This window comes from Pelodiscus sinensis, chromosome 7 (genome assembly GCF_049634645.1).
Source record: "Pelodiscus sinensis isolate JC-2024 chromosome 7, ASM4963464v1, whole genome shotgun sequence".
In the NCBI taxonomy this organism is placed as follows: Eukaryota; Metazoa; Chordata; order Testudines; family Trionychidae; genus Pelodiscus; species Pelodiscus sinensis.
In genome coordinates this window covers 4079554-4107480 of record NC_134717.1, presented here as the reverse complement: position 1 = coordinate 4107480, position 27927 = coordinate 4079554, and the positions used below count along the sequence as shown (strand labels likewise).

Here is a 27927-nt window from a genome sequence, read left to right as displayed (position 1 = left end):
CCATCATCACTTATTATTGTGACAACTTACAATCTTTTATGAACTTTGTACAACTGAGCTCATAAGGAGGGTGAATTTGTCAGCCCAGTTATCAAAACAAAGAGGAAGGGCGTACTGTATATTTCATCCCCAATGACTAATATATCTTGGCCTTTTTTCTAATGAACCGTCACTGCTTTCTCTTTGGCTGCATGGTTTTCTCCTTACAATCTCCTTGTCGCTTTTGCATATCCAGACTAACACGGCTACCCCTTTGATACTTAATCTCCTCAATATATACCCTGGGGCCTCCAACTTATTTTCCTACTTGATATCCAGACCTTCCACATATACAATACTAATTTTATCTCCACCTCTGGAAGATTTTGATGTGCCTTAGATTTGAAGGTTCGCTGTTTGGGACACAGCCCAGTCTCACCTGAATTAACTAATGAATATGACTGCTCTTGGGACAGACATCTGCTTCTAATTTAAGGCAGTAAAAATTACTCTTTAAAGAGACTTAGAGAGGGAAAAAAAGTTGTATTATATTAAATAGATTCCCTAGTGAAATAACTTCCTTCAATATCAGATACTGAACCCGTCCAACAATTTCAATGTCCACTGAACCCTGGAAACACTGAATGTATTTAATTTAATGTAATTAATTCATTCCTTTGAAATTGACCAGCTTGAGTTTTGAGCTGGATATTTTCTTACTTTGAACCTGAGGGACGTTATTTTATTAAAACCAACATGTGGGTGAAAAATCATTCACCTTGAAAAATGATGTTTTTCTATCAAATTTCAGGCTACCTTGATTATTTATTTATTACTAGCAGATTTACCTGGCATTGCTCAATGAAGTATTTTTTTCTTTTTTTTTTAATAAAAGGAAAATGTGCATGCTTTATTTAAAAGCAGCGAGGAGTCCTGTGGCACCTTATACACTAACTGAAGTGTTGGAGCATAAGCTTTCATGGGCAAAGACCCACTTCGTCAGATGCATGTAGTGGAAATTTCCAGAGGCAGGTATGGAAATTTTCACTACATGCATCTGACGAAGTGGGTCTTTGCCCACGAAAGCTTATGCTCCAACACTTCGGTTAGTCTACAAGGTGCCACAGGACTTCTTGCTGCTTTTGCAGATTCAGACTAACACGGCTACCCCTCTGATACTTTATTTAAATGACTGTATTTTTCAGAAATACAGTGCTGTTGTTATTAAGTTAATTTTATTTCAGATTTCTTAATACGGTAGACTTCCGATAATCCGGAACCTATGGGACCTAGGTGGTGCTGGATTATAAAATATGACGGAGTATCAGGAGGTACTATAAGCTGGTTATGTATATACTGTATACAGTATTGTGTAATGTTTTAGTTCTTTTAACCCTTTTTTACCCATTTTGCTCAGTTCAGCTGCTGCCGCTGTTACTTTGTGACTCATTTTTTTGCCGAAGCTTAGTCACTAAGCTCTTGCCATTTTGGTGCCAGACTATCAGGAGTGCCGGACTATTGGATGCCGGACTACTAGAGTTTTACTGTAAATGGGATTGTTAACATTTGTTCATTTAATTGTTTTAGTAATTGTTTTTAAATGGGAATTCCATCAAGGATATTTTTTTCTTTATCCCTGTAAATTGTCATCATTCACTATATTTAAATGAACACAAAAAGTCTAAAGAATTATAGTCAAGTTGGTTTTCAATAAAAAATTTTTCCAGCATTGATTTAGCTGTGCCAAAACAGAGCACTACTCCACATTTCTCCATTGTATCTCTGTTCTGTAAGGTTTACTGAGAAGCAATATTCTTCCAGGTTCATCCTATGTTTCTGAGACATCTTGGTTCAGTCTTTTTCAACGGTCGCTCAGCTATGTCAGTTTTGAGGACTGGACTTGCTTTGGTGATTCTGTCTTTTTCTGTTTGGTTATATGAGAAACAATCCCATGCCAGGAACATCTCATGTTCCTGTCACAACCAAGCCCTTGTGTTGCTTTAAGTTATTATAAGAGAAAGCTGCAAACCAAATTTTGTGGTCCTAGCTCTTACCATTTAGGAGGAGTTCTTGATCAAACAGACTAACTCTCTAAATATGTAGAATATTTATTATTATTTTCCTCTATGGCAGTGACTATAGATCCCACTCAGGGAATGGAAATCTATTTATTTAGATGATGAGTCTGATTTAATAATCTATATAGACCAGGCTGTTTTGTTAAGTAAACGCTGTACATACACCCATACAATAAAAAGACAAGCATTTCCCCGCAAAAAGTGCACTTTATACATATAACCAGACAACAGGCTGATAATGTATTTAGAGCGATCACATGTCTTGTATGAAAAGCCATCATGCTACCAGCCAGCAATATTTAGAGGTGCTGAAATGTTTGAGGGTATCTCTACACTACAAATGAAGGTGTGAAGACACAGTGAGATAGCTTTAATTTAATTAGCATAGGTAAGAATAGTAGTACAGAGGAGGAGGTGAGGACTTCCATGTGGGTTAACTGGCCTACTACAAGCCAGCCAGGGACCCTTGGTATATGCTGTGGCCACTAGCATGTGTGAGATTCCATGACACTATATCTTCACTGCTATGGTTACTGATGCTAGCTAGATTGAAACTGACCTTCTCTATAATCACACATTAACCTGCAATGTAGACATACCGTTGAAGTCCATATTGTGTCACCATACCATGGCATGGACATGGACCATGGCCCGATTTATGTGTTTGTCCTTAAGATGGATATTGTACTGACTTTTGGGAGACTTCCATCTCTTTTTATTTCTGTGTTGATGCAAGTCACGGTGTCCACAGTGGTGCAGGAAACCCAACATGTCTGGCTATCAGAGAGATCTCTTTCTCCTGAAGTTGAAATCCACTGAGGCACTTTTGCTTATGGTCCTACGTCATGCAAAATCCTGTGAAATCCTGGCCCTATTAAAGTCAAGAGCAGCCCTAGACGAGCTGCCGACAACTGGTGCCCTAGGCAAAATGCACGATCGGTGCCCCCGCCTCCGCCTCCAAAACCCTCAACGGCCCTTTATCTTGGTGCCCTAAGCAACCGCCTAGGTCGTCTGTATTGACGGGCCACCACTGATTAAAGCCAATGGGAATTCTGGCATAGATTTCAATGGAGTCATTTTTTCGCAGCCGGTGCTGCATTCTCAAAGAAATAACGAGTCCCAAGTCAGAGCAAAAGACTTTTTATTTACAACTTCAACATAGTGGATGAAGCCACATTCAGGGTATGCCGCAGCAACTGTAGAGATGCAGGAATATAATCTGGTCTCACTCCCCTCAAGGTGATATGCCCCACCCATTTCACACATGCTTAGTAGGGGGAACAGCATGGTGAAGACTTGACATATTCCTGGCTAAGACCAGCTGTAGACATGATTGTACCCCAGACAAGAAGCATCACTGGATCCCACCTATATTTGTTAAACTTTTGTATACTTTATTTTTGTTGCATCGGTAGCCTGCTTCATGACTTTGATGTATAATTTGCATGCATGATTTCTCCCTGTCATGTCAGATGATGAATTGGCACACTAGGATCTGTGAATCTATATTTATTCATATCAGAGACAAGCAAATTAAAAGCAAATTAATTTCCTCTAAGCTCATGGACACTTTTTTAATGCAAAGAATAACTGAAATCCACAGAGCACGGCTGGCAATATTCTAGGATGTTCCCTGCGAAAATATCGCTCTCAAAGTCTGGAACATTCCATGAGATTCTACAAAGGTCCAGAACATTCTAGAACAGTGGTGGACAACTTGCAGCCCAATAGGGGTTCTGTGTGTGTCCCGTGAGACATTTTGTTTTTCCAACAAATGGCCCTGCTTTTTAATGGCAAAACCTCTGCCACAAAAAGGATCGGAAGAGGATATGCAAATGAGAGTGCAAGATATGCAAATTAGCTCTTCATTTGAATATCTTCTGCTGAAAAAAGCTGCAGTGTAGACATAGCCTTGGTCTTGACTCTCCCCACAATGTGCCAGTGAGGTGACTGAATTGGTGTACTGGGGAGTAAGCATTGCCTGAGGTAGAGACCAGGAACAATTGACTCCTTCCCTGGAGCAGTGGGGGAATTAGTAAGAGCTAGGTGCCCTGCCCCAGGCTGTTCTTGGAGCATGACAATACCCAGCAGCGGATTTAGGGCAGGGCGAGCGGGGCGGCTGCCCCGGGCCCCACGCTTCCCGAGGCCCCACGCATACGCCTTGGCACAATGGCGCATGCGCTGTGTCAAAGGGGGCCCCGCAAAATTTTGCTGCCTGGGGCCCCGCGGCACTCTCGTCCACCCCTGACAATACATGTCCCTTTCTACGCTCTCACGGCAGTGCCACAATGGGGCAAGGAGAAGGAGGAAGAGGGATGTCACCTCTGAACCCTAAACTCTCCTAGCCTTGCTTTCTCCCACTTTGATATTCATGGTGAGGTTCAGGCAGAGGCCGCAAGGTGGCTCTGTGCTTCACTTAGAGCCTGGGAAAGGGCAGTCTTATCAAGGACCTCAGATGCCGATTGCTTCCTTTCCTGGTTCCACCAGCATGGAGTCTGCTTATTTCTTCCAGAGTGCACAAGACCGTCCCCTCCGGGAGACGGGCGAAAGTCCCACCCAGCCACTGCTGTGTAAGACCGCAGTTATGGGTGGTGTAGCAGGTAGCTTGACCCTTAATGGCAGGAGACCCTGAGGGCATGTCTACACTTGGAAATTATTTTGAAATAACTATTTCAAAATAGCACATCCACACTACAGGGAAGCATCAAAATTAATCCGAGGCAGGCTCCCTTAGGGCACGTCTACACTACAGCGTTATTGTGAAATCACTCACGTGATTTTGAAATAACCCGGTGAGCGTCCACACAGCAAGCCCGTTATTTTGAAATTCTAGAAATTCTAGAATAATAAAGCCTCATTTCATGAGGAATAATGCCTATTTCAAAATAGCTCTTTCGGAATAGCGGTCGTGTGGACACTCTACTGTTGCTATTTTGAAATAGCGCCTCCTGTAAATTGAGGTAGCACATCCACATTGGGGAGCCTGACTGACTCATTTTGTGACTTCCCTGTTGTGTGGACACGCTGTTTTGAAATAGTTATTTTAGGAGTTATTATTCTGAAATAACTTATTTCAAAATAACCTTACTGTGGAAAGGTATGTCTACACTTGCACCCTATATATAGAGGGATGCAAATGCAGACATTCAAAATTGTAAATGAAGCTGGGGTTTAAATATCCTGCGCTTCATTTGTATAATCGCGTTATGGCACTATTTCAAAATAAAAACGCTGTGTAGATGTGGTTATTTCGAAAGAAAACTCTTCTTCTGAAATAAACCTCATTTTATAAGGAATAAGGGTTAACAGTTATTTTGGAATGAAGGGTTTTCTTTCAAAATAACCAAATCTACACGGCATTTTTATTTGGAAATAGCGCTATTTCGAAATAGCGCCATAATGCGATTATGCAAATGAAGAGCAGGATAGTTAAATCCCGTCTTCATTTACAATTTTGAATGTCTGCATTTGCATCCCTCTATCGAAAGAGGGTGCAAGTGTAGACATACCCGAAGTGCTATCTCAGCTTAGAGCCTCAGGAAATACAGGGTAGCCGCAGTGGAGCATCCACACGACCACTATTTCATAATAACTATTTCAAAATAAACATTATTCCTCGTGGAAAGCAGGAGATATTATTTCAAAAGAACCAAGCCCATTATTTCAAAATAACGGGCTTGGTAATGTGGACGCTCCACTTGTTATTTCGAAAAACGCCCTAGTGTAGACCAGAGCTAAGATAGGAGATCTCTGTGGGCAAGAAGCTGATTCCCTAGGAAGGCCAGCAGGGGGCAGCTGTGCCAAGGAGAAGGGAACATGAAGGAAACTAAACTCTTAGAAGCTGTAACTGGCCAACCTCAGAACAGAGATGAGACGGGCCCTTGTGTAACCTCCACCAGGCAGATTTGAACCTGGGACCTCTAGAGCTTAGTGTAGGAATCTCTACACCTTAGGCTAAAAGGTGATCAGACACTGCCAGGTCACCTTTTCAGTCAGACTTTCTGGTCAAAAACCAGACCCCTAGCAATCCTAGTAGGTACCAATGAGTTAGAGTTCATAGCAGTAACTTGTGGGGTTTACTGATCCCAAGTTTTCATAAACCCAGGGGGCCTGGGAAAAGGGAAAGGGCAGCCCTTACTGGGTCTATGGGGTCTTTTGCATGGACAACCATGGATCCAGGGGCAGATCCTACATTTGAAGGTGACAGACTTTATGAGGGAATAGATCCATCACAACAGATCCAGTAGAAAAAGTCCCTCCCCCCGTTTTTGCCCTAATGAGTGCAAGTTAGACGAGAAAGCAAAGGAAAGGCATCCTGGGTGGAGACGTGCACGACTGTGACTGTATCTAAATCGGGGGCTGAAGACACTGTTCAGACAGAATGAGCCAAAGACGGTTCCTTCCTTTCTGGACGGCACTCAGTAAACAATCCGTGATCAGTAAACGACAGACAATAATGCACGAGTGGAGAAATGTCAGAGGAAGGACTGGGGGAGGGTATGAAAGGAGGAAAGGCCTGAGAAAAATAAACATGTTGAGCCTGGGAAGTAGACATCCAAGTGAGCTCCTTTCTAGTTTCTGATACACAGAAGGGATGTGCCGTTCTCTTGGAAATGACCCAGGTGTTGTCTGTCTGGAAACCCTTTTATAGGTCGGCTCCAAAACCCACCAGAAATGGGACTCTGACTTTTGGGAGTTTTCCTGTTTCAGCAGGAAAAAAACCCAAGGAGAACTCTGCTCTTTTCCAAAGCTATGCTGACAAGGAACGGCAAAGGATGGCGCATTTGCTTTAACAGATGGATTGCATGGCAGACTGATGGTCATGCATGGCAGGAATTTGGTGGCCGACAGGTACACGGGGAGTTGGGTGTGTGGGATCACGTTCCCGGAATAGGCTGCCAGAAATGGCTGCTGTCACGTTACTGGATTTTGAGAGGAGCAGCCAGATCACTGCTGCACCCATGGGGGAGGGGGGGTGTTGGCCCCAAAAATGGTATAAAAGGGGACCATGTGAGGTGCTGAATAGAAGCTTACTGTCTGCTAATCCTATGTACGCTAGTCATGTGATTGTATAATGTCTGTGTGTGCAGTTAGGAATCTGTAATCTGTGTAGATACTGAATATTTCTCTGCATCTGGTTGAGCAGTGGGCAGAGCCCGGCCTATGGACATGCTAATCAGTGAGGCCTTGTGGGACAATGGCACTCAATGGGCCAAGGACACACCTAAAGAATGAGTGGTGACTCATAGAATCATAGAATAATAGGACTGGAAGGGACCTCAAGAGGTCATCGAGTCCAGTCCCCCGCCCTCAAGGCAGGACCAAGCTCCGTCTACACCATCCCTGACAGATGTCATACCTAAGGGCTACCACCAGGGGACACAGGAATAAGCCGTGGGCCAGGTGACCTGCTGTAGCCAAGAAGAGACCAGGAAGGAGGGATAAATAGGCCATGTGGTGGACTCCATCTTGGTCTTCAGCTCAGCACTTCATCCCAGAGGCAGCAATGCAGGGATCGAAGAGCCAGGAAGAACTGTGGACCCATCCTGACCTAGGATGTGCACCAAGGACTTTTAAACCAGCAGCTGTAACATCTCTGCTAGAGCCTGCATCGAGAACTGGGAGATTCGGTGCATGTAATGTACTATTCCTTTAACAACCTTACTCTCATGCTTTTCTTTATTGTAATAATAAACCTTTAGATGTTAGATGCTAAAGGATTGGCCCAGCGTGATTTGTGGGTAAGGTCCAGAGGGTAAATTGACCAGGGATCTGTGGCTGGTTTCTTGGAACTGGACAGAACTTGTTAGGGGTAGGTGGGATTGGGTTCTAAGACCCCCCCACCGGTGTATGAGGCCCGGGGCCATCTGGGGCATGGATATTGCTGGGGTATCGGAGGGGTTTTGCTCGTGAGGCTTCAGGCAGGCAGCTGAAGCGCTCTGTGAGACTGGTTTGTGGCCTGGTTGGAGAAGTCACCAGTCTGGGGGCTGTAAGGAGCCCTGAAGTTGAGCAATTCACCCTGAGCGGACGCCCTCAGCTGTGCCCAGACATGGCCCGGTCCACCACAGCTGCTCAGCCATTGGGTCAGGCAGGCACCTGAGCTGCATTAGGAGCGGGCCTGGAGAGCAGCCTGATGGAACACCAGCCACCAGTTAAGGCCGCTAGCCCACTACAAAAGGCTTCCCTTTAGGCAAGGCCGGGGGAAGGAGAAGAGGGACGGGCTGCAGCAGAGGAAGCACACAGAGAAAACAAACTGCCAGGGCAAAGCAGAAGAGGTTTTCTCCCCAAGACGCCAGCCAGGGAGAAGGTATTGCGGGAGTCATTGGGGAAGTGGTCCAGGAAAAGGCTGCTATGCCGTTGGGATAAGGACAAGCTCCCCATGAGTAGCTGCTTTCTAGGGGCCGTGAGCCAGAACCCAGAGTAAGTAGGTGGGACTGGGTTCCCCCCAACTTTCTCCACGCCTGGTGGGCTGCCACCAGGGGAAAAAGGGGGACTTTTGGACTGTGGCAGGGTTTTTCCCCTCCAAGCTAGTGACTGGTCAGTGATGAATATGGCTCATGAAGCGGGGAACCCTTGTCTCTCAAAGAACCGAGAGGCATCGGGAGGGTCACCGTGAGCCTCTGAGGTGTCTTAAAATCTGCCAGGACTCAGGACCCAGGGGGCACTACCAGAGCTCTGCCACAATAGGCAATCATACACTCCAAGGGACAAACACAAAACACGTCTGCGTTCATTCTCCGGCCATTTCCTTCCTATGCCGTAGGACCCAAACACCCACAACGGGACTGTAAGTATGCTCAGACATGTTCTGATGTATGAAAACCTGAGCGTGGTGTGTGTGTGTGTGTGTGTGTGTGTGTGTGTGTGTGTGTGTGTGTGTGTGAGAGAGAGAGAGAGAGAGAGAGAGAGAGAAACCTGTGCGGGGGGTGTGTGTGTGTGTGTGTGTGTGTGTGTGTGTGTGTGTGTGAGAGAGAGAGAGAGAGAAACCTGTGCAGGGTGTGTGTGTGTGTGTGTGTGTGTGTGTGTGTGTGTGTGTGTGTGTGTGTGTGTGTGAGAGAGAGAGAGAGAGAGAGAAACCTGTGCGGGGGGTGTGTGTGTGTGTGTGTATAACCTGAGCGTGGTGTGTGTGTGCGCGTGTGTGCGTAAAATGCAATGGTACTATTAAAATCACTGGAGTCACGCTGTTTTTTACAGCCCGATAATCGGATGCCGCCCCTTCAAGTGTACTCTATTACTATTACAAACATTTATACCCGTACAAAGAACATCCATGGACTAATTAATGCGCACATTCTGGTGCACCGCTCTGACTGATGCCAATAGGAGTTACAAGCGACTGTTTGAAGACTGAATTTCACCCTTCCTAGCCAGTGGGTTGGCTGTGGATGTCCTTCCATTGCCTGTCAGGTGGTATATTTGCATATGCCTATCCCTGTTGCAATTTGGTGCCCCTAAAGGCAATGGGAGCTTTGTCTGGGGACTGACAGAATCCAGGATACCTTCCATCATCTGGGACAGGAATGTACCGGCAAAATTCCATCCGCATTTCTCAAATGCGGCTACCAGGGGTTTCTTCTACACCCACAGCCTCCTGGGTAATGGGGGGGTAGGAGGAACCCAAGCCAAAAGAAACAACAAAAGGGAAAAGAACATACAAAGCACATTCTTTGTTTCCATTCTGTTTAGATTCAGTGTTAAAAAAAAAACAAAAAACCACACAACAACAACAAAACCAGAGAAAATTGTTTATAATCTTTATTACTGAGACTGTGGAAAAAAAACCTGTATAAATAAATTACAATTATTTGCACATGTGAATATACATACTTAATTGCTTTCCCTAAAGTTAATGGAAAATGTTAGGATATATTACCACAGCAGCCACCACCAAGAGTTGATGGCTGAATTGTGAGGCCAGAGAAATATTTCATGTGAGAATCTCTGATCTGCAGGCCCACAAAGGTGCTGAAATGAACTCACTCTGGAAGGTGCTGAATAAACTCCCTTTCCTGCCTGCGTACCAAACTCAGAAACAGAGTGGAGTAACTCAGATTTTTTTTCGTCAGATGGTAGTTTTGAAATATCCCAAATATTTTGTTTTAGGTTGAACCAAACATAAAAGTCTTCAACTTTCCTAGCAAATTCAAGAAGAAAAAAACATTTTGGGTTGGATGAAAGCATTTGTTCAACTGCAAAAAAAAAATGATGATTCTGAACATTTTTATAGTTTTTAAAAATATTTTACTAACAAGATTAAAGGGCATTTCAAAGGGAAAAGTATCATATGGGGAAAAAAATCAAAATGATTCATTTAAAAAAATTTAGATTTTTTCAGAATTTTTTTTGAGGGAGAATTTGTTTCCTCCAAAACAATTCAGCAAAATGTACACAAATTCACAGTGTTTTGATGTCACCAAATCTGCATTTTCCCACCAATACTAGTTTCAGTCAAAACATTTCACCCAGCTGTAGTCAAGAGAAGGAACTGGTCTCTTTCAGCCCCAAAACAGAACTCAGTCCCCACTGTGTCTGTCAATAATTCTAGGCCTCTGTTTGCCGAAAAGCGAGAGACAGGGTTGCGTGATTATGGTGGCGTTTGTTTTGCAGATTGGGTAATTCTGCATCGCCATTCTGAACAGAGCATTAACCAAATTTATCAGAGCAACGGATCTCATGGATAAGTTGCTGCATAATCCCCGTGCAGCCACGCACCAGCTTTTCTATAGCTCTGGATCTCATTTAGTGCTTGTCTTTCCACACAATGGTAGATGGGGATTTGGGGGGATTTTTCTAACTGCTTTGTATATCAGTATCCAGCTCTGAGAGGCCTGAAATGTTAAAACGTGTTTATCTATAATGAAAAGAGCAGAATCGATGACATTCAAAAGGCTAGTTATAAGGATGGCATTTTGCCAAGCTGGTTTCCATCGGCGCATCTAAATAACCAGAGGAAATCAAAGAGAAATTAAAGATGATCTTTCCCTCAAGGGAACAAACAAATGTCTGGCCAGCCCTATACAAAGGAGCCATTCTCTATTTAAAACATCCACCAACTGCCGTGTACATTGAAAGAATACCTAGTCCCTCTGTTAGCCCTGCAATCAGCTGACACAAGTCTACTTACTGCCAGAATTGCTCAATGACATATTCATCAGGGCTGACCTCCGGTTTTCCCCCTCCCCTCCTCTCTGAAGTTTGAGCGCACAGATTTCTTTTTTTTACTCAAATATTATCATTCACAAGTATTTGCTTTTCTGCGCCTGCCAAGAGTTAGAGCAAAAAAAAAAAAAAAAAAGCAGCGAGTGTGGAAATCAATGAAATTATCATTATTTTGTGTCACTGTAGTACTTAGTAGCCTGAGTCATGGGCCTTGAACTCCACTGTGCTCAGTGCTGTGCATAGACACAGCAAAAAGATGTTATTATCTAAGCATAAGACGAGAGACACCAAATGGCCATGCACAGATGGAAAGTACAGGTTCAACCTCTGTAGTCCGGCACCCTCAGGACCTGTCTGGTTTCGAACAAGAGAATTTTCTGGACCATGGGAGGTCAATTTTGTCTAGCAGCATTACCAACACTTTCATTGCTTATTGGGCTGTTAGAGGATATTTAGGGGTAAATTAGAGCTAAATAACACACAGAGCCAGGACTGGTGGCTGTAAAAAAAAAAACGTTATCGGACCGTAGGAAACTTGGCCACACCCATGACAAGTGGACATTCGGCTCACTAAAATCATGCCGGGCCACAGATGTTTCCAGACCAGAGAGTTCTGGACTAGATAGGTTTGACGTGTACAAGGAAGTAATGATACAGCACTGGGCCCACCAGCACTGTGGTTATGCTAGTTTTGTCAGCCTCACGGAAAAGGAGGTTTTCAGGAGGACTTTGAAGGTGTCTAAGGAGGTTGATCTGCAGATGTTTACAGGAGGAGTCACGTGTGAGGAGAAAGCACCAAGAGGCTTGCTTGACGATTCACTCCTCCCTCACATTTGCCCCTCGCTTTCTTATCAAAATGAAATACATTTCTGAGTTTCCAAGGGTGGGGGTGTATCATTCACATTTCCCATGTCCTCCCCCAGAAAAAAAATCAGATCTAAAAATTCATCCATCTGTGCCTATTTTAAGCAGCTCTTTCTTCCTGCGTGCGGATGCTGCCAGTCCTCTTCCTGCCTCAGTTCTCAATGATGTATATTTAGTACCACCGAGAACCCCTCACCAAGACTGGCGCCCCAGTTTGCTAGGCACCGTACAGACCCATGGTAATATTCACAGTCCCTTCCCCAAAGACTTTACCATTCAAAAAAAAAAAAGATGAAGGATATGACTGGAAATGGGAAGGAATGCGCAGAAAGAGTCAGGGGATGGAAGTCAGCTCTTCTGTACCTCAGCGTAGTCCCTTATCTGCTGTTTCCACACTGCCAGCTAATCTAGTTATTTCCTTTCTGATCCCCTGCCACCAATTCTCCTACTCGCTCTCCCTGCTGTATTCGCTCCCTTTCCGGACTCCACAGCATCTCCGTAGAGGAGGGATGTCTTCTCCAGAGCGCCCCGTCATGGAATAGAGTGGCCCTACAATGCCCCATCTTCAGGTATGCTCCACATTAATTCTCCTGGCCACTACCCCGCCCCAGGGCGACTTTATCAATGTGAACAGTTCACTACAGTCTTCCAATTCCCCAAACAATGGCTGTCGTCTTGACACGAAAGCCCACGCTCCGTTGTGGCATCTTCTGCCGGCTCTGGAGATCGTCTTCGGTCCCGGCTGCTCCTTATTAAGCTGCCCTTCCAAGCAGGAGTTCTTTCTTCCCTCAACAGTGGAGGATCCTATGCTCTCCCTGGGCTGAGTCACCAGACAAATACCCTCAGATTTCTCCTATCCTGTGACTCCGCCCCTCCCTCAGCCTCTTTCTTTTATACCCCAAAGACCAGATTGGGTCACATGACTTCCTTCCTTTTTCCTCTCTGGGGAGGAAAGCTGACTGTGGCATGGCTTAGGGGATCCACAGTCCAGTCTCTCAAGAGCCAGCCTTCACCGGCCCCTCCTGTGACCGTTCCACGGAGCCACGTGACTGCCCCATTCTCACAGCCTGTGGCCATCCCACTGCCCAAACTGTGGACAAGGGGAAACGTAGTTTTTGAAGGGAAAAGGTTGTGGAGTCCGGAGACCTTATTCTCCGCTGCATTATGCCAGACTGACACTAGTGTTTTCAGGGGTGTTGCGCACCAGCATAAAACTGAGTTAATGAAGACTAGGGCCAGGGGCACTGAGCTTTCAAAAGAGATGTATTCTGAGCAGTGGCCATAAGCTAGAAAACCCAGGGCTTCGGATGAGTTAGTAGAATTAGCGACAGCAACATAACTACTGCGTTTGGAAGAATTCAATATGTGGTAACCCATCCAGTTACTCCAGTATGGACCCCAACAACTTGTGTTTGGCTACAACATATCTTCCAGAAAGGCATCCAGTCTTGATCTGAAGTAGGGTCACCAGTTTGGGTTTTACATGACACCAGGAATCAGAGTGGAGAAGCGGTGTTGAGGCTCAGATACAGGACCATCACTACGACTGGTGGAAGAGTCCATCTTCTTGCATAGACACTTCCTAGAACTCCTCAAAGGCTCCACTAGGGTTCTGGGAGACCACATGGGGACAAGGGAAGCTGTCAGTCCAGCCTTCTGAGTTGGTTCTTCCTGTAGGTGTTTATCTCCATAGGGTCTATGTGATAATACATACCGTCCTATCACAGCTGTTGGGTAACTATATGGAGGAATCAGCCCTCCTGTGGACTCAGGTGGTAGTCCCCACTTGGACACAACAGAGCATGGCTCCTTTCCTGATGAGACCAAGGCAAAAGGGCAATAACACTTAGCCCTGTCAGCATATTTCCGTCTTCAAAAAGCCACCTCCCTGATTCTTTCTTATTATATAACTTCTATCATGGTTCTTAGATGTCTCAACTTGCTGCACTAGAGATCGATCTTCTGGTGTTTGATTTAGTGGGTCTAGTTAAGACCTGCTAAATCAAATGCGGAGCGTGGCTCCGGTCAGCGCCGGCACTCGCAGTCATGAGGAGTAAGTGAAGCCGAAGGAAGTATTTGCTCCTCTTGGGTTCCCTCTGTGATGATGGCACCACGCTTGGCTTAAGGTAAGCCAACTCCAGCTTACCTTGGCCCCCTTTGTGCCTCAGTTTCCCCATCGCTACAATGGCAGTTGTGATACTGACTTTTTAAAGTGCTCTGAGATCTACTGATGAAAAGCACTAGATATTATTAATGAATTAATTCAAGGCTCTGTCAGTGTCATTGGGTATGTCACAGACCTTGTTTCTTTAATGAATCCCAAACTCTCATTTGAACTCGATTCCTAGGAGACTGACAGCATTTGTGAAGAATAAGAAGAGTTACATGAAATGTTCAGCCTTCCCCTCTAATACCAGCTTCCCCGAATGACTAGTTTTATTTTGCTGTCTGACCCAGCCTCCGACACTTCAAAGAGATAAAAACAGGTCGAGTCTGCACAGAAAAAGGAGTATGTGCCCATCTGAGTGTATATCTAGTTAATCTAGATAAAAGTGAATATATAGAAAGTTCTCCATCTAGTGGTACATAAGAATAGTGGAGAGGTATTGTTCATAGATTTTGTATTATGTCTTGAATCCTTCCCATTCACTGCATGGCCCCAGTTATAGAGGGGGGGGGGGGGAAACACACTCTAGAAGTCCTGGTGTTGCCAATTTTCATGAGCTTTTTTTTCTAAGTCTTATTGCATTTGGTGGTTTTGTTAAAACCCCAACGGCCGGAGTTGGGTCCTGGTGGGGGCACCTTAGCTTTCATTTTGCAGAACAGGACATTTCTAGCCCTCATGGTTAGGGAGGAAAGCTTGGACACTTGACCCAAAGCATCCTGAAGGCGCAGAAACCGAAAGGCAAATCACAAGAACCCAATGTCTGTATTTTTAAACCTATGGGTTTTTTCCCCCTGAGGCCTAGCTTATGAGTTTAATTCACTTGGGGCTGGCCATCCCACATCCCCAGCGAGGCCAATCCTACTACAGGTCGCAATGAGCAAGAGTTTGCAAGTAAGCAAGCTATGTACAGGGTGAACCTCTCTAGTCCGGCACACTCTGGTCCAGCAACCTCTGTGGTCCGGCATGATTTGAGTTAGCCAGATCTCCTCTTATCATGGGTGAGGCCAGCTTTCCTGTGGTTCCATAATTTTGTTATAGCCATCAGTTCTGGCTCTCACAAGAACAACCATATGGGATCAGACCTCAGTCCATCTAGCCTAGTATCCTGTCTTCCAACAGTGGTCAATGCCAGATGTTCCAGAGGGAGTAAACAGAACAGGGACTCATTAAGTGAGTCCTTTCCTGTCGCTCATTCCCAGCTTCTGACAAACAGAGGCTAGGGACACCATCTCTGTCCGTCCTGGCCCTCAGTGTTCTGTTGATAAGTGTTGTCCCACAAACATCCCCTCTACGGTCCACACCAGGGTTTTCAGACAAGCAACAAAGCTGTTTCTAAATGCACCAATCCAGGTTCCATGCTGATCCAGGTGCATACTTATAGTGAAGGAAACCTTAGTGTCCAGGGTCAGGGTGGACTGCAGAAAGGAGAACCCAGCCACGGACAAAAGAGCTGAAGTAATTCCCTCTCTCCCGGAAGGACTTCCTGAAGGTAGGCAGGCTGTCAGGCAAGTTGGGGAGAACCACATGAGGCAGGATAGAGCCTATAAAAAAGAGAGAGGTTCCTGGAAGGATCTTATAATTTCATGGATTCTCAAAGGCTGGAAGGAAAGTTCAGCTAGTCCAGGGGTGGGCAATAATTTGTAATGGGAGGCCACTCCAAGATTTTGGCAAGTGGTCAAGGGACACATTTCTATGGAGGGGGTGCATGGTCTGGGACAGAGCTTGGGTGCAGAAGGGATCTTGGGGTAGGGGACTGGTATGCAGGAGGGGGTGTAAGGTCTGAGAGGGTGTTTGGATGAAAGAGTGGGCTGTGACCTCGAGCAGAGTCTTGGGGTGCAGGGTCAGGGAGGAGGTATGAATGCAGGAGAGGATTTTGGCCTGTGGAAGGTGTGGAAGAGGGTGCAAGGTCGGGGAGGGAGTTCTGACCTGGGAGAAGGGGGGAAAGGGGTTCAGAGGGTTTAGGTGGTGTCCTGGGGCAGGTAGTTGGAGGGAAGAGAGGGGGCAGGGTGCCAGAGGCAGGCTGTGGCTGGGAGGTGCTTACCTAGGTGACTCCCAGTCAACAGCCCTGCAGGAAACTGAGGCAGGCTCCCTGCTGCAGTCCCAAGCTCGTGGGCTGGCTGTACCATGTGACTGCTCTGGGCATGGGGGAGGAGAAGAAATAGAGAGGGAGGCTTTACAGGCTGTCCCTGCCCCCAGCAAAATTTCTGAGCACCTATTGGCTGGAAGCTGGCCTATGAGAGCTGAGAGATTTTGCGGGGGGACGGGACAGCTCTTGAAGCCTCTCTCCTCCCTTCCGAGCATCCAGAGCACAGAGTGAGGTGCTTTGTGCCTCCGGATCCCAGGCGGCGGCCACGGGTCAGATCCGGTGGCTTGGCATGGCTGCCTCTTGCCCACCCTGATGTAGTCTAACTTCCTGCATAACACACGCTGCAGAACTTCTCTAGACTAATCCCATCCAGAGTCCAGAGAGGGGCCAAAGGACCCTTTGCCTGGATGAACTCTTTATCTTTATTTGGATTCTTTCGTCCACCAGGAAGGGGACTGGTCTTACCTGTGACCTGCCTGGACTGCTAGGCTTTGGAAGTTATAAACAGGCATGCAAGTTGGATGAATGTAGGTGTGGAAGGGGCACATTCCAAACTTCGTATGCCGCCCCCAATTGGTGTCCAGGAGAAATCTGAGAGACGACATCTCTCCGCGGAGTTTAAGGATCAACAGGATAATGGCAAGCGAGTGCATATTCCCGAGCACTGGAAGGAAGTCCGAGGTGGCTGACGGTGGAACGCTTACCTCACTCATGTATCTCCTGGGAGTATCGGAAGCCTGCACATGCTGATATGGTTTATTACGTAAGAGCTAAATGATGCCTCCGGAAGCCGGAAGAAGGCACCACTTAAAATATAATACCATCTTGGTAGTGACAACGCCTCCATCCGCCTCTAAACTCACCAGTGCAAGATACCCAATGTCCTGGAAAAAAAGGCACCAAATTATATCTTTTTCTACACCCATGCATTGGAGAAAAGATTCCTTCCTCCATTCCGCTCTCTCATGCGCCTACCACAGCCAAAGCGACGAGGAGTCCTGTGGCACCTTATAGACTAACTGAAGTGTAGGAGCATAAGCTTTCGTGGGCAAAGACCCACTTCGTCAGATGCATCTGACGAAGTGGGTCTTTGCCCACGAAAGCTTATGCTCCTACACTTCAGTTAGTCTATAAGGTGCCACAGGACTCCTCGTCGCTTTTGCAGATTCAGACTAACACGGCTACCCCTCTGATACCTACCACAGCCAGCCTCCAGTGGAGTCAGTGCTTGGTCCTGCCGTGAGGGCAGGGGACCGGACTCCATAACCTCTCGAGGTCCCTTCCGGTTCTAGTGCTCTAGGATTCTATGCCCTCCATGCAGATGCCGGAAGGGACAGGGCATTGATTGGTCTGCTTTCTATCAAAGCAGGGCTTGCAAAGATTCCGATCACTTCTGCAAGCATTAGATTAACTGCGCCCTAAGATACTCCTTGGCTACGTCTACACTGGTATGATTTTCCAGAAATGCTTATAACGGAAAAGTTTTCCGTTATAAGCATTTTCGGTAAAAGCACATCTACATTGGCCGGATGCTTTTCCGGAAAAGCACTTTTTGCGGAAAAGCGTCCGTGGCCAATCTAGACGTGTTTTTCCTCAAAAAAGCCCCGATCGCCATTTTCACGATCGGGGCTTTTTTGCAGAAAAGAAATCTCTGCTGTCTACACTGGTCCTTTTCTGGAACAGTTTTCTGGAAAAGGACTTTTGCCCGAACGGGAGCAGCATAGTTTTTCCGGAAAAGCACTGATGATTTTACATTATTCATCAGTGCTTTTCCGGAAATTCAAGGGGCCAGTGTAGACAGCTGGCACGTTATTCCGGAAAAGCAGCTGATTTTCCGGAATAAGTGGCCAGTGTAGACACAGCCTTTCTGTTTAAAGTCACAGGCAATTGTCTTGGTACCTGTCTGCTTTTCATTGCTCCGTATTCATCGCCAAAGCAGAGAGACTTTCAGTGCAAATGCGACTGTCACAACCCGTCGTCCGAAAACACGGCCTCTCTGTGCTAAAACAAGGACTTAGTTACAGTGGATAAAAACAAAGCGCTGAGTGAATATCTGTAGCGACCTCCTGGCCCTGTGTCTTAGCACAATTCCTATTATTAGATTTATTATAAATAGCGCTGTGGTAGCCCTGATGCCCGAGTGACGTTTTCCTTGCTACTTACAGCTGTATTATTTTTTAAACCACCACGGTTTTTTACATGGAGTTTTTTTCTTCCTTTTATAGTTAAACTTCTGAGCCGATCAGTTGCTTAACGTCAGGAAGAGCAAAATCCGATTCAGCCCTGCAGACACACAGACGCTTAACTCAGTCATGGGATGGGCTTCCCTTCATAAAGCCTCGCCTGAGCTCAAGCGATCGCACGACAGGAGCCTCGAGATGGCGGGATTATGAAAGACAAAAATGGGAGTCAGAGGCCAGCAACTTTCAGCGAAAGCTGGAGCCTAGACTTTGTGCTTAGTTCTTACGTAATTCCGTGGGAGTTAGGAATTGATGATCTGAGTCTAGGTGTAACGCCAACATCTAGTGACTTTTGTGCTTTGGAAATTTCCCCTTATTGACTTACCCTGGTTTGCTCAAGTGGCAACATTTCCACTGAGCTTAGAGACAACATTCAGAACATACTGATCAAAATGCCAAAATTCTCAGGCCATTCTGGGGGACAAAGGGAGGCAGGATCCTTGGTGTATAACTTAGCGTTATGGATGTTGTAGTCCTTGAACACTGGTTCCAATGGGTCCCGCTAAAACTATATCATGTTTTAAAAACGGGTTAATCGGTTGCCTCTTATTTTCCTTGTTCAGGAGTCAAATAAGTTTTAAAAATTGGAGGTGTGTGTCTGCGGTGGTGTGAGTGAAGATTTAGCCTGGACCTGTTCTAATAATAAATTGCATGCTGATCATATTTTTACTGCAGCCAGGGCATAGTTTAGCTGTATCTGATTGGCTCTAACTCAAGAGTTCTGACTTTCAGCAGACGAATACACAGTGGTGAGAAAAGCAGCTCACAGTTATTATAGCCACCCATGACAAATTGGGCTCCAGAAAACACAGAGACAGTATTTGTGAGCTTTTCTAATGATGATGTGCAGATCTTTGCTTCTAGAAACAACAGGCTTCATTGTATGTGTGTGCAGCTTTTAAATGAAGGTAATTAGACCCAATAATGAGACACATAAAGGTCACAGATGAGGTTGATTGACCATTTCTGCAGTACATCCCATAAGTCATGTGTTAGCAGTGTCATGTCCCAAGTTTCATGGCAGGGAGGCAGCGAACATGGAAACAATCCAATGTGTCAGGAAACAGATGTTGGCTCAGAGATCACTCCGCCAGCACAAGTAGATCCGGCCACTTCTATTCCCCATAATAGCAAAGCTCGATCATGGAATTAAACCAACCACTCGGTCAGCTCGTAGATAACTGCTAAGTAACAGGTAAGCCCCAAACTTCTAAAAGGGCCAGGTAGTATGTGACACACCGATTCTCAGTTTAGACTTTTGCTGCATTTGGGACAAGGAGGAGGAGCTAGTGGAGGAAGCAACAGTGGCTTTGAGCTGTTGCCCTGTGTGTAGCCACTGGCGTATATTTGAGCAGCCTCAACTGGTGCTGTGCTTTCCCTGGCCTCCTCAGGGCCCTGAGAAGAAGAGAGATTCATAGTCCAGTGGAATCTGGATTGAACTGCAATTCTTCGCCACAGAATTCCTATGGGAACGCGGGTGAGTCACTTAATCTCCTTGTACCTCCATTCCCCATCTGCACAATGGGGACAATCATACAGCCCTGCTTCCCAAGCACATGGGGAGGATAAATGCATTAAAGATTATGAGGTACTTCAACACTCTGATAAGACAGCAATATAAATACTGAAGATATCTAGAAATAAGGACAGGACACTTAACTGATGTTCACCTCGCAGGTCAGCCACCGATTTCCTGTGTCACTCTGAGTAAATCACTTCCCCATCAGCCAAATGGGAATGGTTGAGGTCTCTCTTTCCCAGTGGTATCAAGGGGATTGCATTTAAGAAAATGGAGGCCAAATGAACCAGCTTCAGTGGTATGGACTAGAAGTAGAAGTAGTTCCGGCACAGGTAGATTAGTGGGCAGTGGGCAGGTGAGGCGGTCAAAGATATAGGCTGCGTGTGTGTGTGTGACCACTCCCACACCAGTGTGACCCCTCTATAATAAAATGGCACCTAATTTGCAGAGTGCTCTGTCATCCTTTGTAAGACACAGGCAAACAGGACATTCTCAGGAAGGCTCTCAAAGCTTTGGAGATGGGCAAATGAACAAATGTCTCCATCACGGCAAAAAAAAAATTCAGTTAAAAATTGCCTTCCCTCTTTGGGAGACTCTGTGGGCCAAGAAGGCTCAGGTATCAGCCCATGAAAGGCTGCCACACAGGCTGCTCAACCTGCCTGTGCTACCACAGAGAGCGGATGCCTCTGGAGACATACAATGTTTGACAAAATAACGCTTTCACCTGCGGTTTAGTGGTCCTTCTCCATACGACTTTCCCTGGCCACAGCAGCCGCTGGATGTAAGCGCAAGAGGAGGGTTCAGACAAAGGAGACATTCATGGCCAACGATAGTGTTTGATTCTCCTCACTTCCCTCCATGCTCCTTATTTCCTTTCTGCCTCTATTCCCTCAGGGCAGTTGACTCAGGGGTCAAAGGGAGAGAACACTGAACCTTTCTCCGTTCAATATTCCTCTCCCAGGCTCCTTGGAAAAGAGGCCTCTCTCCCCTTTAAAGCTCATAGACCCTTCCCCTGCTGGCGGACACAAAAGGTCCACCATGACGCAGAATCGCTGACTTTCTGCCGAAGGGCAGGGCCTTGCAAAGTGGGCCCCACACTCTGCAGATTGAGTCACGGTCTTGCAGGGGCTCCCAGCCCAGTGGCAAAGCAGGAAGTGGGGCTAAAAAAAATCCACTAGAAAGGAAGGATGCTCCAGGGTACGTCTAGACTACGCCACTGTCAACAGAGAGAAGTTGATTAGGCACGTCAATGTTGCTAATGAAGCCAGGATTCAAATATCCCATGCCTCATCAGCATAAACATGGCCATTGCTTTTTTTCTAAATGGAGTTTTTTCAAAAAAAAAAACCTGGCAGTCTAGATGCACATCTGTCAAAAATAAAGCCTTTTTTGACAAATCCTGTAGTCCTCAAAAAACGAGGTTTACAGGATCTGTCGAAAAAGGCTTTATTTTCGATAGATCCACGTCTACACGGCTGGGTTTTTTTTTTGAAAAAACACCATTTAGAAAAAAAGCGGGGGCCATGTTTATGCTAATGAGTCATGGGATATTTAAATCCTGGCTTCGTTAGCAATTTTGACATGCCTAATCAACATCTCTCTGTCGACAGAGAGGTGTAGTCTAGACACACCCCCGCGTTTAGGGCGATCTTCGATGATCTAGACTGCATTAATTACTCTGCTACAGACGTACGGTGGACCTCCTTGGGCAAATCACTTATGGTCAACTCCTCTGAGGGTACCTCACTCCCGTGGATTTCAGAGGAAGCTCAGAGACGAGTTACTTTGACAGTCTAGGACTCAGTCTTGCCTCAGTTCTTCATGGGGATAATAGAAGTTCCCTTACCTCACAGCAGTGTTAGGAAGTGAAGTAGAGCAAAGATGGTGAAGAACACTGTGTGGTACTACAGTAATGGGGGCCATATCATCCCTTCAGGACAGGAACTGTCCACTCCTCTATTTGTACAGCGCCTGGCACAATGGGACCCTGCTCTTCTTTGGTCCTGGGGCACTCCTGTAATAAACACGATTAATGGTAAGCCCCTATAATTAGACAGGGGTGAGGTCACAGAAGACCCTTTGGGGCTGTTCCCTGGTGTGCTGAAAAAGCCACTGACACTCACCTTCTTGCTCTCTGGGACTCCCCACCACCTGTCCTGTAGGGCTAGATTCTCTTTTCTCCCCCAAACAACGCACAGAGTTGGGGTAACTGCTGCCCCCTCCCTCCAAAAAGCAAAGCAGATGTTGAACCAGTTCCGCTCCGGGAGCATGCAATTCTAGCTCAGCTGTTTTGGCAAATCAGATTCCATCCTCACCACAGAGTTCCCGAGCATCCAGAGAAATTAGTCCAGATGGGAATGGAGACAGGATTTGTGGCTAAGGCCGGATCTATGGTTAAAAAATTAAATTGCTCCTGGATGTGAAACCTTTCGCACCCTGTGTGATGTGAGCAGGTCGATTCGCTACCCTGTGTAGACACAGATGGATGCAGGTTAACTTCACTGGCAAAATAACCCCTTTCATTGACGTAGGCTGCATCCACACTATGGTGCTATGCAGAGACACCCTAAGGACTGTAGACACACCCTAAGGGCTTGGCACCACCTCAGCCTCCTTCCTCCCCTTTGCGTAGATCCACAATGCGCTGTGCGAGCAGCGGGTTTTTGGGGCAGAATGGGAAAGCCGAAGACAGCGGTAAATAGAGTTCTAGTCACTATCTGCCATTCATTGCCAGTGTCCGTCCACTGCGAGTCAGATCTTAATCTGGTACAAACTGATCTGAGGAAGCCAGTGGATTCATAGCAGGCTTTTTTGTCCCTGTGGCCCTTGCTTTGCTGTGCTCTGCATGCCAGTGAGTATCCGAGGGCTCTCTACATACCGTGAGATTCTGTTGAACTCGGCGCTATGAGTTATTTACCGTATCGGTGCCTGCAAACAAGGCTAAGTTGTTTGGAGTCGGCATGTACGTTGCCACTCCTTCCATCCTACCGTTGTTGAATAAGTATCGGGAGCCAACTACACAGCCATGTAGGCAGCAGCCGGTCCCTTAGGTGACTTAACAGAAAGACGTTGACACACCCTTGCATAACAGGGAGCATTTCAGTCCCCGCTTTTCTCTGCTCCTCCCCTCCCCACTTTGAGTCAGACAGTTACTGTGTGGTAGACAAGGAAGGAATGCTATGAATTTATCCTGGCCTACACAGTCCATTGAGAACTGAGGATTGATCAGATCTTAATGAAGCCACTTGACTCTGATTCTAATGAACTAATAAAACAAACAAGCAAAGAAACAAATACATAACAAGATGAATGAATAAACGAATAAACGAACGTACAAGCGAGTGAGCGAGTGAGCAAGCAAATAAATAAATAAATTCCCTGTATTTTGCGGATACCTAGAGGCCTTAACTGAGATCAGATGCTATGCTACATGCTGTACAGACACGGTAAAAAAACACGGCCCGAAGGATCAACGAGGAGTCCAGTTAGAGTAACAGATTCGTTGGGTTTTACCAATGGCAGCTCATGACCTATTTCATAAGATGAATTGGAGTAAGAAATTACAATCTCCAGGGTATATATAACAGCAAAAGAAGTTACCTCTCAGTTGTAGGACCAGTGTTAATGAGGCTAATTAAGGCAGTGTGAATGTGTCTCATTCGCAGCTTTTATTGTGGAGATGCGAATATCAAAAGAGGGAAAATTGCCTTTCCAATGCAGTGTACTCTCTGTTATTCCTTTCCAGCCTACCATGTGATAAAGTGGGCTTCACCCATGAAAGCTCATGATACCATTTTTTTTGTTAGTCTCTAAGGTGCCAAAGGACTACTCATTGTAATGTGTTAACCAGGTAAGCTCGTTATTGAAGCTTACGTTGATAGTGTTGAATTTGTTGGATATTCACATCTCTACAGCAAATGCTGCAAATAAGACATCCACCCTTATTTAGCCTCATTAACACCAGTCCTACAATAGACAGGTAACTTCTTTTGCTGTTCTACATACCCTGGATTCTGTAATTTCTACTCCAGCTCATCTGATGAAGTGGGTTTTACCCACAGAAGCTCATGACCTAATAAATCTGTTTGGGTATGTCAACACTAGCCCCCTAGTTCGAACTAGGGAGGCTAATGTAGGCATTGGAAGTTGCAAATGAAGCCCGGGATTTAAATACCCCGGGCTTTACTTACATCTTCCCATCTGGGCGCCATTTTTAAATCCCCTTAGTCCGAACTAACTGCCCACGGCTACATATGGCAGTCAAATATTAACTCGAACTAAGTCCTTAGTTCGAGTTAACTGTTACACCTCATTCCATGAAGTGTAACAGTTAACTCGAACTAAAGACTTAGTTCACGTTAACATTTGCCTGCCATGTGTAGCCACGGGCAGTTAGTTCGGACTAAGGGGATTTAAAAATAGCGCCCGGACGGGAAGATGCAAGTAAAGCCCGGGATATTTAAATCCCAGGCTTCATTTGCAACTTCAAATGCCTACATTAGCCTTCCTAGTTTGAACTAGGGGGCTAGTGTCGACATACCCTTCGTCTCTATGGTGCCACAGAACTGCTCATTGTTTTAAAAAAGGGTTTCCCCTCTGAGATGGCCTAAAGAGTTAATAATCTAAATAGGCAAGAAAGAAAAAGTATAAGGAGATGAGAAGTATTTTCATCCCCCTTTTATCAACAGGCAACTGAGGCGTACACAGACTCAGATACTTGTCTTAGGTCGTGCAGGAAATATGTGCTTGAAGCAGGAATTAAACCCCACTCTCCTGAAAACCAAGCCAAGTGTCTTGATCCCTGACTTCCTCCTTCCTCTTATTAACACCAGTGAAACTACTCAGACTTCAGTGGATTTATTCCTGATTTATACCAGTTAAATGAGAGGTACAGTTAGAGAATCTCTGGGCATAGACGTTTCTGAGCCAGAATGGAATTTGGATGCCTCATCCACGGGGCTGGTCCCCGTCTCGGGATACCAGGCTGGACAGGATTGAAACCAAGCCCTTTAAAAAGCCTTTTCTTTCTACGTGTTGCTGAAGCTTCGAAGTTCCTGGAAGGCAGAGGGCAGGGATACGTCAAACTTGAAAACAGCTATCTGAAAGTGGGGGCCCCTCCCTGCTCATGTGAGCTGGAAAGGCAGCAGAGAATGACACATGGGCTGTTTCCTTTTCCAGTTGTAAAGGGGTCAGGAACTCAGCAAGGAGTGTCTGAACAAGTGCTGCATTCTCCTGGGTCCTTGGTCTCTCTTCCCTGCCTCTCCAGCCGTCTCTCTTCCCTGCCTCTCCAGCCTGCGATTCTGAACAGAGGAGAAAAGCTGTCAAGGCAAAGAAAACATTTCTGAAGGCGTACATTATGAGTTCCCTAAACTCTGTAGTAACTCCATCACGTGAGTACCCTCCTTTCCTCTCCTCCTTGCAGGAACCGTGAACGTACCCGTCCATTGTTTAACCAGGTGACTTCTAAACACAGTTGACGTTCACAAACCAATTCTGAGGATTTCCTTAAAGGAAAGGGTTAGGGGTGAAACAGTCTGCTTTGGTGTGTGTCTGGAGGTAGCAGAGAGACACGAAACAGACATCTGCAAAGTTTAATTCCTGCATGTAACATTCAGAAATTTGTTACATTTCATTCTAAGTGCTCGTTGGGAGAAAATATAAACTAACTGCTTTTCCCTTCAGGAATGAAAGTATAAGCATTCGGAAGATTTAGTGTCTCTCTTCTGAGATATTAATGGTACCGCCTAGCTTGCAGTTAGAGACACCAAGCCGTCTGTGTGTAATATGAGATGCAAGCCAAAAACTGTCAGTCTATATTTAAAGTTACAATGCTTTTTTTTTTGCTTTGGGAACCTTAGAAACACAATCTCAGGGCAACTGAATTAGTTCTCTCAAGTAAGGCTATTGGGGGGGGGGGGAGAGGGAAATTCAATGCTGGCATAAGTCTGTTGTCTTCAGTGGTGAATGAGAGAATTGGCCCAGGGAATTCAAATGGCCATTTAATCAGCACATAGTAAAATATTTGGGGTAACATTAAAAAAAATTGAGGGCCGGTTTCTGATCTGGAGCAAATCCAGAATAATTCCAGTGATATCAATGGAAATTTGCAAGAACTACGAGAAGTCCTGTGGCACCTTATAGACTATCAGATTCATTGGAGCATAAGCTTTCGTGGGCAAAGACCCACTTCATCAGATGCATGGAAAGTTGTTTGCTTACAGTGGTGTAACTGACAGCAAACTCAGACTCACAGTTCAGAGGAGGGCTTTGAAACAGATTTTTTATTTTATTTCAAATGTAGCCAGTTTGGTAACCCCGCATAGTATTTTTAATGAACCCACCAAAACTGAACCGATGATCCCCACTGAAACCTGTTGGATGGGCGCTAGACAATCTGAAATTTGAAATTGACATTGTCTTCTAAGATTTGAATGAGATCAAAAGAGCGAGCAGGTTTGTTATATTGAAAAGAACCACTGGAATTTTAGGCAAGGATTTTTATTTTCCCCTGGTCTTTTTGCAAGTAGATGACAAATTAAAAGCTGAAAATTTATCTCCATCATTTTTTTTTTTGGTTCCTGTAATTTTGACAAGATTTAACCTTATTTACTGCTAGTGAAGGAAAATAGATATTCAGGCAAAGAGGGATACTTTGGAAGAAAGTACTGTGTCTGGATTATCTGTTGATTTCTTTTCAGACATGTAAATTACTGCAACCATTGCTCCCACATGCCTTGTGGGATGTGGAGAGGGGTTACAATTATTAGCTGAAATGCACATTATTGATTGTGCGGTGTTGTGGGCTACGCAGAAGCCCAATTTACATCCTTTACTAAGGAGTTCAGACAGTCTCCTGGGCCTGGATTCTGGTCCGAGCTCACTCGTGGTGGTGTAGATTAAATTAAATTAATGGAGATTTACTATCTTCTAGAACTGGAAGGGACCTTGACAGGTCATTGAGTCCAGTCCCCTGCCTTCACAGCAGGACCAAAGACCATCCCTGATGAATTTTTGCCCCAAATTGCCTCCACAAGGATTGAACTCACAACCCTCGATTTAGCAGGCTAATGCTCAAACCACTGAGCTATCCCTCCCCCCTAGCTGGAATAACTCTGCTGAAATCAGTGGAATGCCACAAGTTTAAAAAAAGCACAAGCCAACTCAAAAAATTGGGCCTCGCATTTGACTTATGTATGTATGAATTCACTGTGTCCTCATCTCACAACCGTGCACAAGGAGAAAACCGTACATCAAATCATCTCATTGTCTATATCACCTCAGAGGGCATTTTCAGTTTCTGAGCATATCAGACTTTGCAAACCATTTTTTACAACTGATAACTCCAGATGGTTCCATGTAAAAGGTGCACCCCTTAACCAAGTGTTGAACTGAAATAATGTTACTGTCTGCTTTCCAACTCTCCGAATGCTGCTTTTCCTGCAGATGCAGACAGGAAGTGCTGGTATCCTGTTTCAGTTTGCATCACAGTAAATGTGATCCACATTGTTTAAAACACAAAACAAGCACCAAATTCAATTAAAGGGGAAGCCTTCTGGTGACTCCATATGCAAGTTCAGTGCACTATTTCCATGTAGGCCTGTTTTGTTTTCCTGGCACAAAGCCAGTAGCTTTGGCACCAGTCCGTTTCTAATCAAGGCGAAGTTAAAGTTCAGTGTGTTCAGAGGTACAATACAGAACAGACAACAGATGTTTAACAGAGAGGGACTGTGTCTAGCAAAAACAAAGTTGTGTTGCTTGGTAAGCAACATGAGAAGTACTGAAGCTAGTGCAAAGATCCACAAAGCATCCCCAATACATCAGACTAAGTTAAATAT

General features: G+C 45.4%; 1 protein-coding gene and 1 long non-coding RNA gene across 2 annotated transcripts in view; both read left to right on the top strand.

Moving 5' to 3' along the window:
* Nucleotides 1–7830, top strand: part of LOC142830137 (uncharacterized) — a 110818-nt gene extending 102988 nt beyond the window's left edge. Inside the window, exon 4 of the long non-coding RNA XR_012905107.1 lies at nucleotides 6709–7830. This is a non-coding gene — a long non-coding RNA (uncharacterized LOC142830137). The remainder of the gene's footprint in view (nucleotides 1–6708) is intronic.
* A 17147-nt stretch (nucleotides 7831–24977) lies between these two features.
* GYPC (glycophorin C (Gerbich blood group)) overlaps nucleotides 24978–27927 on the top strand; it is a 36104-nt gene continuing 33154 nt past the window's right edge. Inside the window, exon 1 of the mRNA XM_006124739.4 lies at nucleotides 24978–25482. Within this exon, the coding sequence (XP_006124801.1) occupies nucleotides 25449–25482 (34 nt within the window). The 5' untranslated portion in view covers nucleotides 24978–25448. The remainder of the gene's footprint in view (nucleotides 25483–27927) is intronic.